The sequence below is a fragment of the Oxyura jamaicensis genome, chromosome 1 (assembly GCF_011077185.1).
Source record: "Oxyura jamaicensis isolate SHBP4307 breed ruddy duck chromosome 1, BPBGC_Ojam_1.0, whole genome shotgun sequence".
NCBI classification, from domain to species: domain Eukaryota; kingdom Metazoa; phylum Chordata; class Aves; order Anseriformes; family Anatidae; genus Oxyura; species Oxyura jamaicensis.
In genome coordinates this window covers 185,038,638-185,051,888 of record NC_048893.1, presented here as the reverse complement: position 1 = coordinate 185,051,888, position 13,251 = coordinate 185,038,638, and the positions used below count along the sequence as shown (strand labels likewise).

Genomic DNA, 13,251 nt, shown 5'->3' with positions numbered 1-13,251 from the left:
GCACAAAGACCAAAGGTATAATGATTTCTACTCCTACACTGTTGAACTGCATACCTGATGATGTCAGATTATTCTGTGAGATTGCTAAAGTGAACGTGTCATCAGTGATTAAAGCATACTCCACCAATGTGCAAGCTACCGTGAAAATTTCATTAATGATTGTCACAGTTATAGACACCTTGCAAATGACCACCTGGAGCTCTTTTTTTAAGTCTATGATTATGCTGTCACTTTAAGATGTCTAAGACGTAACGTTGAGCCAGGTTAGCACCCCTTATATTGGTTTTCACTTAGATACTTGCCAGCACTTATATCAAAGAAGCTAGGGGAAGGCATGAAACTGGAGTCCCCCACCATAAAGATGTGCATATGGCAAATGAAAGGGAAAAGGGGGAAGAAGAAAGGGGAACATTTCTTATTAACAGTAGTTCTTCCAGATATATTGCACATGTGCATGGGCACTTCTCACATTCTTTCCTCTCTCTCTGAGCCTTTATGTGCAGTTGTGATACTTCAGTTGTGAGGACAATGAAAAGAGTGTGGCACACTCAACCACTGTACTAATGAATCAGAAGAGGGAAATGGTATGACCTGCTTGTCAGCAAAGACCTCTTCACTTGAGTGTTTCTTTTCATGCATACCTGCAGAACAAGTGGACATTATGAAGTGCACCTACTGAATAATTCTGCTTTCTTGAAATCTTCTATGCTTCTACGTAACAAAGGAAAAAATTGGTTGAGTTATATAAAAGGAAAGGCATGGTGCATTTGAATCTGAAAGATATTTTTAAGAAAATAAAGACTCAATGAAAATACTAACAAGATTTTGACAATAGTGATGCAGAGAGTGTTATTATATCAGAGTAAAAATTTATAACACTATAAGTTGTTTTATAATATCATTAAAGTCATTTGAAAAAGATAACCATGCTGGAAACATCTGTGGTGTGCCAGATTTAATCATATTCACCGGGGTCTTGGTTGTTTTTAATTACCTTGAGAGTCAGCACATCACAAAATTGAGGTCATCCTGGAGACCTCTTTTGAATTAGATCTGCTTACCACTCTTTATCATAACCACCAGTCTTGAGAGAAGCTTCTATTTTAATCATATCTCAGTTCTGATCTTTAGTCTTCATTCCTTCAATATCTCTGGATTGAGTGACAGTGGACAAACAGGCAAAAACATCTCAGTATTTAAGATGGATGAAGCACTAGCAAACAAATAACTACACTCTAATAATCATGCCTGCTATGCTCTTGAATAGGTTATCAATGTTGTTTTGAATTGCTTTTATAGTCTTTTCAAAGTATCATTAAAACTTGGCAGTTTTATTATCTTTTCAAGAGAATATATAAGTGCATTTGTCCTAGAACTTGAATCATTTCTTTCATATTTCTTATATAAAATAAGTTCTGTTATCCAAAACCTTGGGAACTGGAAAACATCTGTTGTTCAAATCTGGCCTTGTAATTGTACTTGCATACAAAGATCACCCCTAAGCTGTAAGCAATGTTGGTGCCTGCAGTGCTTATGCTTCACAATTCCCTTGAATCCAGAATCTTATAATTGAATTTAACTGGAATCATCTGTTGCCAGTCATTTTGTATTTATAACGTAAATATGGAACAAACTGGAACAAAGACTATTTTAAGAAATAAAAATATGATGAGAAAATTTTTATTTAAAGTAATGGAAAATATGCCGAAGAACATACCAGCTGACAACAGCAAATAATCCCAACATTTAAGAATGCTGCCCAAAAGGAATGGAGTGCCTCAGGGATCTGTTCTTTAGCCTTGATCATTTTTTAACATGAGACAACATAAGCTAAAAACCAACAGTGATATTTATTTGAAAAGCAACCACACTTCCTTAATGTATGGAGTAGAGCTAAAAACAAAAACAAATGAAACAACAATAACAAACACCTTTACCTGCTCAACTCTTGGGGTGATCCTAATTGTGTACCTCATTGTATCCATGATTCAGCTCATAATTTACCACACACTTCTGATTACCATTCAACTCTTACATATTCAGGCTGCATTCACACCAGAGATTCCAATCATAGAGAACCTCTGTGTCCAGTATAAAGAGGTGCATCCTAAATGCTCACCCAGAGTTAAAACTCTCCTCTCTCTGCAAGCAGAAACACTCATTCACAATTCATTCACTGAAGTGGGGATGGTTCCTCTCATGAATCATTGAATATCCTAAGTTTGAAGGGACCCACAGGGATATTCAAGTCCAACTTGTGGCTCCACACAGGACCACCCAAAAATCAGACCATGTGTCTGAGAGCACTGTCCAAATGTTTCTTGAGCTCTGGCAGCCCCGGTGCCATGACCACTGCCCTAAAGAGCCTGTCCTAGTGCCTGACCACCCTCTGGGTGCACAACCTTTCCCTAACCCCCAGCCTGACCCTCCCCTGTCCCAGCTCCATGCCGTTCCCTCGGGTCCTGTCGCTGTCCCCAGAGAGCAGAGCTCAGCGCCTGCCCCTCCGCTCCCCTCGTGAGGGAGCTGCAGGCCGCCATGAGGCCTCCCCTCAGCCTGCTCTGCTCTGGGCTGAGCAAACCAAGGGACCTCAGCCCCTCCTCATACATCTTCCCCTCTAGGCCCTTCACCATCTTTGTTTCCCTCTTTTGAATGCTGTCTAATAGTTTTATATCCAATAGGTTTACATATGAACCATCCTCATAAATGTTTTTTTTTTTTTTTCAGGGAGATTAATTAATATACCTGGAATGTGGCTTCAGGGTTTTACAACTGCTCAGACAGCTAGTTCAGGTGCAATTGATCTCATCTCACTTATACATCTGTAGTATAACTATCCACATTGGATCTCATCACCTCTTTGCAGAAAGAAACAGGTATTGTTAGGGCATGATACATTTTACCCCAAGAGGCACCTAAAACAGATTTGATGAATTAAGCCCTAGCAGTGCCTGTTTTTCTCTGTTCATTTTGAAGGGTGCATAGGGGATGCCCAGTACTCATTACTAGAGGCAACTACATTTGTTTAGAAGAGTCATACACTTACCAACAGTGCCATGTTTGACTAAGCTCTGAAGAAGTGAAAATTCATCATAAGAAACAAGGCCACACATTGTCCTGGGAAATATTCCAATCCCAGAGTGAAGCCCTATATTTCTTGAATTCATTTAAATTGTTAATCATTGTTTATATAGCCTTGTAACAAGGACTAGCAAATGCTGCCAATTACTGGCTCTTGTTTGCTATCAGACACAAGGTAATGAGTCCTTCCAAGGTAATAATTAGCTTGGAGGCTCTGACCGTGCTAGAACTTTGTCTTTTCAGGAAAGTCATGACCCTATAATATTTACCTAAAATAAGTGTCTTTTCTTTCTTAGTTTCTAAAATCCATAGAGATGGGGGGTTATGAGATGGTATTTTCAAGCTCAGTAACCATACTTTCACAACTTGTTTATTTCAAACCAAAATAGTTGACAATGTTATTTTCAAGAGAGAATGAACTTTTCAGGTAAGAATCCTGCAGCAATATTACACGTTGTACAAATGTCCTGTATTACTATTAATAGCTTATATCGGATAATAATTGTCCAACAACTGCTGCATCACCCAGTAGGGCTCTCATTACATGTATATATGTAAATGACAATAGCGTTATTGTCCCAAGAAAGAAGGCTACCAGAAAGAGCAAAACCTACTGAATCCTTGTGTAATTACTTCAGAGTAGCTCCGCTGTTACTGAAGTATGTGGGATGTTTCAGTGCATTACAATGTTCTCGTGTCTATTTTCTAGAGGTCAGAAATGTTACAAACTGCCAGCAAAGCCTAGCACATTTTGAGACTTTCCCAAGTGATTGCAGACAAAATAATAGACCTCCCCAAATGACATTTTCATCAATGCGTTTAACCAGTAAGCAGAAGAGACTTGAGAAAAAAGTGACTTTTAAAATCAAATTGCAACAAATTGCTCCATCATTTTGTAGTCTCTAAATTACAACATAGTGCCACCAAAGTTTTTAAAAAAATGGCTTCATAATTACTAGAAACATGAGGTGGTTTATTTACAGCTCCTTCATTCTGGCCAAATAATTTTTCTCTAATAGATTTCTTTTGTATGTAAATGCATACCTCTAAACAGATACTCTTGTTGCTCTAAATTCAGTTGTCACCTATTCATTTTCTTCTGATATCATCAGACAACTATTCTGTATTTTTCCAAGGTACTGGTGATTTTCTTTTTTATTTCTGGAATGGTAAATTTTATGGAGAAGTATTAGCCTTGGCATTCTTAAGTCAGAAGTACTTTTCTAATATTAAGCAGTAATTTGTGCTATTATAAGTTTCCTGTGAATTTGTCTGGAATGAAATAGCCAGGTGCACTTCAAAGAAGATGGAAAAAAGTTCTTTTTTTCCCCTAATTTTAAATTATTTTTATTTCATTCTTCTTCATTAAAACCATACTGTTTTGCATATTACATTTTATTGTGGCATAAATGATAGACTAACTTGGGCTTCAGTGTTAGGGAGCTGTAGGTATTGACATTAGTCTTACTGGAACAGAATGTGTGTCCTGAGGCAGACAACTCCCAGGAGCAATAACTCTTGGAAAATGGTTTCTTTGAACTAAGTTACAAAAATTGGGATGATATAACATAACCATTGACCAAGTAATGGACTCAACAGGTGAAAATGGATGCTGGTTTTCAGTCATTTTTTCTTCATTATAGTTCATTTAGTTTAAATCACTGAAGCTCAGACTTAGAGTATCAAACGAAACAGATGAATACAAAAGACAGCATCATACAGATAGGAAGCAATTATTCCATCCCTGAATGAAGAAATTCAATTTGTTTGATATAAAATAGGATGGTTTTGATTAAAAAAAAAAAATAATAATAATAATCATTTGAAAGATTTACAGTAATTATGTCAAATCAGAATTTTGTGCCAAGGCTTGACAAAGTAACCACTGTATGTCCATTACTGTGCAGAAACTGATTGGGGAAGATTTAATTAGTCATTAGTATTTTGTATTTTTTGACATTTAGTAATCAAAGTTTATTGTTGAGTATTAATACTTCCATGTACTTAAGGTATATATAGTTTTTGGAACATGCTGTGAAACTCATCTTTCCTGTTTGAATGGAGATGTAGCTTTAGCAGACATTACAATGAAAATAATTTTACAAAACAAAACAGAAATCAGGCATATACTGAGACTGAAAGTTCAGTCCTTCTGTCTTGTCCTTCTTTGCCTTTGGACCTGCTGGCAAACAACCAAAAGCCACAAGACAGAACAAGATCTGCTGTGTGCATTATTCTTTTTCCTACATACTGATCACCCTCCACACTTGTTTGACCTCAAAACAGTAAGCTGCTGGGAGATAAGTGAGTTTGGGTGAGAATTGGCAGCAGGCATTAGTGTGTGCCCACTATCCACCTTTCCAGCTCCAGTTTGGGAAAGGTTTTGCACCACTCGTGTCAACACAAATCCGGCTTCCTCCTAAACAGAAAATACAGCTTGAAATTCTGTACATTGGACCATAAATAAATACTAACAATCTCTTTTTCTGGTGTAACTAGTGGATGCTCTGGCTATGGTTTACCCTCTTACAATGTCTAGCTGCATTGCTGGTGAATTAGACTGCCTTCAGATTAATCAAACATCCAATATACTCCTATTGCCTTTCAAATGTTAACATGAACAAAAAAAGCAGAGCTGAAAGCAGACTGATGCAGAGAACCATGGCCAGCTAAGCCCACAGAATCCTCTGTAGGCTGCTTTTTAACTCTAGAGATATTAGTTTCTTAGCAGATTAAAGATTCTCCCTTTCCCCATTTTTTTTCTCTTTTTTTTTTCCCTTTGTTCCTTACCTTTCCTAATCTTCCACTGCTCCATGTCCTCCAGTCACTGACTAATTTTATTTCTGTTCCTCTTTCACCTTTCCAAAGTCAGACTTGAACTCAAGGGCATGTATACATGGTAAGAGTCCTTTCTTCATGCTAGACGTATAGGAGGGATTCTTCTCTACTTGACAATGTGAAAAACCTATTTTCTTTATGTGCCAACAGCATCTGTTGCTCTATACCCCATTTTCATAAGCTGTGGCCTGGATAACCTCAGTACCTTATAGACTGTAGTACGACCTGTAGCATCTCTTTCCTAATTCTTCCTGTTTCTCTCTAAGAAATAAAGTAGGAATGAGAAGTTACATATATTAATAATCTCAGAAAAAAAGATGAGCCTAGTCATGGAAGTACACATGCACAGGCAGAGTTGCATGGGGCTTACTTTCAGAGTATTGTAGGTTTGCAGGATGAGATCTTTAGTCCCATAACTGGCAACCTTATTGAACTCACTATAATGGCTTTATTTGGCCTTGGAAAAGTGTAGTCAACACACCATTTTTTGTAAATGCTTTCTAACACTGAGAGGTCATGGAGGTCATTTACTGAGATGTGGGTCACATAGACGTACTCAAAAAAAGAGGAGTGGAAGACATCCATATGAGGTTATGAGGTTTGATTTTATTATCTTCATGAAACTTCAAGGGAACTAAGAATAACATGCCAATACACACCAGTGGAGAAAGTACCACTATTCCAGCTCCATCTCTTCTGAGTATCATTTATCTCTCTTCATTTTTCTTCATGTTCTCCAATCTTTTCTCTAATGCTGCACTTCCCATGCCTGCTGCCATATCAATGCCTAGGAGCAAGTGTGAATCAGCACCTTCACTCCCATAGACTAAATGACATAAAGAAAGGGGCTTGGGATTTCTCACTGTTTTCTGACCTCATTAGAATCATTGAATTGTAGAATGATTAAGGTTGGAAAAGACCTCCAAGATCATCTGGTCCAACCACCCCCCTACCACCAATGTCACCCACTAACCCATGTCCCTAAGCACCACGTCCAGCCTTTCCATGAACACCCCCAGGGACGGTGACTCCACCACCTCCCTGGGCAACCCGTCCCAATGCCGGAGTGCTCTTTCTGAGAAGAAAAGTCTCTTAAATTCCAACCTGAAATTATGTCTTCATTCTTAAATCAAACCTACTATATATTTATTTGACCTTTTTGCATAAATCATTTCATTTTAATTATGTTAAAGCACCATGGAAGGAAGATTGAGCACGTTAGAGAAACGTAAGTGATGGATTAGTAAATTTTATGAATTCTCATAAAAATCAATACTGGAAAGCGTTGTGAAAAACTTTTAATTAAATTGTGAACTAGCTAGTATTTAGGTTCTGCCTAGGCCCAGCTAGTGTTCTTTCATTGTTTAAAAGAGCTTTCCAACAACAACAAAAAAAATCACCATACCAATGTCTTATTAATGGTTTAGTTAAACATACTGCTGTTAAATAATGTAATACAAAGTAAGTAAAGTCCAGTATATCTGAAATTTTGTTTCTGCTGCATACAAGGGCCCTTTCTTTAATTAAAGATAAGTCAATGCTAAAACACATAGGTGCTTCTCTTTTACTGATACAAGAACATATTTAACTCACATACTTTATAGTGCTACATTCTTTACCATACCTTTAACATTTTAATGCCAGGTTTACCTGTTACCTTTCACTAAATGTTCTCTGTTTTGTAAAAGTGATCAGTATAATTGATGTTTTGACCAATAGGAAAGCAAATTTAGTTGTATGTACCAACAGCATAGCAGCTGTTGAGTGCACCATGGTTTCAAAGGTAGTCTCCTTTCCAGTCAATTTACACTAACCCTGGACTCTCTCAGGTAGGTACTGGGAGAAACAGTCCATGAACTTTTATCTAGAGTAACATCCAGGAGTTCTGTCTCTAATGAATTCAGGATACCTCCTGACTCATAAGATGTAAGAGACAGAAAGGGGCCAGAAGGAAGGAATTAGCTACTCCCTAGATCCACAAGAGCAAGCTGGTTCCTCTGTCCTACTCTTAACAGTCAAGCAACCCCACATTGTGTTATGAAGGACACTGGGGCTCCAGAAGACCACGGTATTCTTTCTGCAGTGCTAAAACCAACTCTCTGATACATTATGTTACTTGTAAGATCAAGTATGGGCCAGGCAACAGCTAGTCCACAGCACTCCCTACAACACATACAATGTGGATGTCAAGTCCTTGGCATCAAACATTGCGTAATCCCAATCCATTCCTCCTGCACCGCACCAGTTGCTATTACACCCCTGTCAGCTACCCCAGTACCTAGCAGCTACCCCTAAGTCCTGAATCCTTCTTCCCAAATGAGACAGAGGCTGTGACGGATGTCTCATTTGGTACAGCATATTACATAAATGAATAACTCAGATGATAAAGATTCTCACTCCATTCCATTAAGTGCAATTTTAATCCCTGTGATAAAAATAATAATATATAAAAGAGATAAAGTAATTTGTAACAGTATATTCCCTCATCATTTGACTTCAAACACTACAAAAGCACCAAAAACTCCAAGACAGTCTTCTGGCCTCTAAGTCTCCCTGCACCTCTTGCATTTGCAAGCAAGCTGAATTCCTGTTTTGCCAAGAATTTTGAGGGATGCACGTTTACCTTTTGCTCAGCCCCCTCTACTCTCTTCCTCCTTTTATTTTACAGGGAAGAGACCTTGAAACTTTATCAGCCATTGTATGCACACAGCAGTGTATCTATCTGCTCCCTGACTGATGCAAACCTTATGCAGTGCATAGCAACTTGCTCTAGTTTTAAGTAGATCCACTGGTCACTGGACCATTCTGTGGCTCAAGACCTGTAACGACACAGGAAAAGTCCAAACCTGCCCAGCAGTGACAAACTGGCAGTTCTTCAAGGCTGTGACCACTGAAGAATTTACGGTCAAGTCTAAGGGCTGATGAAGTCACGGTCTTTGGGACCAAGCAGGGACTGAGAAGGGATGTTCAAAGGCAAGGTTCAACTCAGTCTTGTAATTTCCACAATAGGTGCCTGTTTCCCATTTCTTATGTCTGGATTTGAGACTCTGAGCCTTTGACATGACAGCTGTATGAAGAAATATGTCATTATTGTTACTGAATGTTTCCTTTGTTAAAATCTCACACACAAGACTTCCAGAAGGGCTTAAAATTACTGCTTGAGCTTCACCACAGTTTCCATTGCCCAGAAGCCCCAATTATGTAAATCCTAATTAACCAGCTAACCCTACCCTTAGTTAATCTAGAAATAGGGCCTGTATAAACATTATAAAATTAGGATTGTGATTAATATACCAAATGTAATCCTGCCATGTAATTTAAATTACATCTAACTCATATCATAAATCTGTAACTGCTTCTGGATCCTGTAGGCTTCTTGCCAGCATTAAATTTGGTAGAAAGTAAAAAATATTTCTCTGTTGCTTGATTGCTTTTCAAACTCTATGTCTGATATGCTCTTCAAAAATCTGTCCAAGTCTGCCTCCTTCTAATAAGGAACAGACTTTAAAAAGAAAAATGTGTATCTACATGTAGATTATTTATATATGTGAAATGCTTTACAAAAAACATGAGCAATTTTAATGCTTATAACTTTTTCCTAAAACAAAGGAAACAGTTGCATTCCTGTTCTATGCAACTACCTTGATACAGATTTATGAAAATATATTAAACTTTAAATATTGAAAATGCAAACTTTGATTAATTTTTCATTACACAATGCATACAAATGTGTATCGAAAAATACTCCCATGAAACACACCTCCCTTGTAAATCACACAGTGAAATACGAAGTTCCCTATTCATAAAAGTTTAGATCTATAGATCTGAAGCAAGGTCATAGAAAAGTTGTTAAATCACAGACACTGCTTTATAAAGTTTACTAAATGAAGGCTGATGCAGGACAGAGCTGTACTCATGCTCTCATCCTCAGCCTGACCATGACAGATGTTTGCGCCTTCTCAGTGTCCTGAAGCAACTGCAAAGAAAGGAAGAACTGAAGCAGATTGAGTAAATGAAAGACAGCTACATCAGAACTGCGTGTGAAATTGTTTCATACTTTTAGCATGTGACTGGCAGTCAGTGTCCAGACCTACGATGGGATGCATCCCTAGTGCAGGACCTCCTGGGGCACAGTCCTGCTCTCATCCAAGCCAGCAGCCGTTCAGCACATATAAAGAGGCCAACACAGCATCTGCTGGGAGGGCCTGCACACACACACACACACACACACAGGTCTTGTCCCTAAATTTTGGAGGGTAGACAGCAAGACAGAGAGGCTGGAGAAAGCTGGTGTCCTCACCTGGACTTTATTTTCTCATACAGTCAGCCTGAAGGGCTGGAACCTGTGCAGGTTCCCCCTCCTATGAGGCTGTCAGGCCACTACCTCAAGAAGGCCTGAGTTTTTTCAAAAAATATATCCATTGATGTAACTTACTTGAAAAAAATACATGTCAAAACAGAGAAAGGACACTGACATGTCTGCTGTCTTATTTAAAACACTAGGGATTACATTATCTGAAGGAAAACATGAGGTCCTCTAATTTATTTTCTCTAGCCTTAATATTGACCTGTTCAATGGGAGCTGATAGTGCAAAACTCCAGCTGGTGTCCCCAGGAAGGGTCCAGAAACAAAACACAGTTTGTAAGAAGTCTGATACCAGAGTGCCTCCAGGTGAAGCACTTCTTTACTGGATAACTCAAAAGAAGCAATACAATCACTAGCTTGTTGCTGAGCTTGGGCTCTCGTGATTTTTTATTACTGCTTCTGTCTCTGCTACGTATTGTGGAAATGGTACCAAAATTGTGAAGAAACAAGGCTTCATCTGTTTGGAAAATAAAATTCACTAATCCTGCGCGGCTGTCCTACGGAGGTGATCACTGAGCTAACACGGTACCTTCCCGCCACCTTGTGGCACAGAGCGGTTTGCAACTTTCCACTATATGGCATAATTTTTCCTTCAAGCTAGGCTATTTGAGTTTTACATTTCAAATGCTAGCTAGTTAAATAACACAGAGTGAAATCTTGGTCTGACTGACAGTACTGTCAAAACTTGTTAATGAAGAGACCTCCATGCTGCACTAATTGTATTATTTCCCATATGCTATTATGTCACAGATAAAAACAAGTTCAAATGAAACAACGTAAAAGTGGGTTTCATTTTTGAAGAAACAATAAATGAGTTATAATGAAATAATCTGAAACTATCTGAAATAATACCTTGTATTTGTATTATTATGACTTCAACATTTGTATTATTATGAATTTTGATATTTTTTAATTTGGGATGCTTTGGTGTAATTTAAGTTACTAGCTACTTTTTCAAGGCTGCCTGAAGAAAAAAGAAGCTGCATCTTTCATATGAGTTCAGGCGAGATCCTTGAAGTGCTTATTCAAAGTTTACTTGCTTTTTAAACTAGAGAAACGTATGAGAATGTGCTACCATCAGATTTCTTGCTCCCGCTTTCAGGCTGGAGTCACCAACGCGATCTTTGAGCATGGATGCACCAAGAGGCATTAATATCAAAGCACAAGCAGGGAATATTGAAGCTCTTTCCCAGATGGATATCAAACTACACAGCAGTGATGGTGTGGTGAGTACAAGCCCTTCTGTTTCTGAAACAGTGGTTCACAATGAATAACTTCAAGTTTTTCCTCGAGTTCTGCTAATTGAATTCCTAAGATTTTAGAGGATGGGATATTAAAATAAATGGTGCCAACAAGAAGACATTTATTTGTGGATCAGATTAAACAATAATGCCAATTGATATAATTCTGTATTAGTTTAGAGAAATGTCTTTTAATAAAACTCTGCTGGCACTCAGCTCCCTGCCGGTGCCCAGATGCCCAGGCAGCACTCAGGGGGGCTTCTTGGCAAAGCCCCAGCCCCAGGACTGCTGAACAAAGGCACAAAGCTCTGCAGAAACCATTCAGACTATTGTTAAGCTACCACCTAGGTCTGTTTGTTTTTATGGCACACTTCATTGCATCATTATCTCTAACAAACTCATTTGTCCTTTCTCCCATGCAGCTTTTGCTCGATGCAGAAACGGTGCGACTGCCTAAGCTGCCTGAGGGTACAAGAGGTGGATCTGGCATTTCCCAGGGGCTGTATGAAATCTGTGTTTGCCCAGATGGCAAACTTTATTTGTCAGTGGCCGGCGTGGGCTCCACGTGCCAAGAATACAGCCGTGTCTGCCAATGAAGCACCAGAAAAGGCAGCACGCCCTTGCTATTCTCAGTTTTGTAGTATTGCTAACGAGCATTTACTGAAAGTGGAATTTTCAGAAACAAAGTACTTCTGTTTAAGAAACAAATCTGTATCTACAACTCTGGGCTACAGGGTGAAAGGGGAAGAAGAGCACAAATGACATTTCAACTTCAGAATGACTTGAGCCAGATGATACCTTCTGGCAGTCACACTTTGAAAACAGCCTGACGGAGAGTGTAAGGAAAAATAAAAGGAGTATGTTTTCTTGCTGAATTATTATTCCATCAGATTATTATGTCATTAATAATATTTCTGAGCTCCGTGTTTTTTTTCTCTCACTACATGTAAATACTTACTGCATTAGTGGGTGAAATTAAATTGAGGGAACTACTTGAACTATTTGGTAAGACACAGCATTATTTGGGGAGTTAAGAGAGTGCCAGCAAATGGTCTATGCAATTTCGTTCTTGCAATAACATAAAATAGGAAAGATGTGCTATTTGTATAAATCCTGTGTAAAAGGTGTTAATTTGCTAATAGCTTTCTATTTTAATTTGGCAACATACATGCTGATTTGTGTATTACTGAGATTTACATAAAAATAACAAGAAAGTACAGGAGTTATTTATACCTTCTGCGTCTTCAATGCTGTTCACTAAAGAGAAGAGAACTATGTTTGGATATTTTATAACAGCAATAGTTTGTTGTACTGCCTGTAGCATCACACTCATTAAAACCCTTTTTTTATTTTAGGACACACTAATCCAACAAAGCAATTTATTCTGCCAGCTCTACCAGTAATAACAAAATAATCCTTAATGTGGCTCCAGATTGTCTGCTACAAGGAACTGTTTGGGCGGTGGAGAAAAAAAAAAAAAAAAAAAAAAAAAAAAAAAAAAAAAAAAAACTTTTTTGAAGCCCATAGGATTCAATTATGAGGACTATTTCATTTCCATCTGCAGCTGCTGACTGATATCTCTGATCCTGTCAGAGTGGGACTCCATCACAAATGGAGGGAGTAGAATTACTCTTTATTATTTTTTATGTTAGGTCTTTGGATACAAAGTAAATGCTCACCAGAGCTGACAAACCATTTATTGACCTTGTAGAGAAACACAAATGCAGA

General features: G+C 38.3%; 1 protein-coding gene across 6 annotated transcripts in view; it reads left to right on the top strand.

Annotated features, from left to right (window-relative positions):
• The window catches only part of SGCG (sarcoglycan gamma), a 136,530-nt gene extending 123,538 nt beyond the window's left edge, over positions 1–12,992 (top strand). For all 6 annotated transcript variants that reach the window (XM_035326329.1, XM_035326326.1, XM_035326320.1 and 3 more), the window contains 2 exons: positions 11,385–11,508; positions 11,946–12,992. In XM_035326329.1, coding sequence (XP_035182220.1) covers positions 11,385–11,508; positions 11,946–12,119 — 298 coding nt within the window. In that variant the 3' untranslated portion in view covers positions 12,120–12,992. The remainder of the gene's footprint in view (positions 1–11,384; positions 11,509–11,945) is intronic.
• The last annotated feature ends 259 nt before the right edge of the window (positions 12,993–13,251 follow it).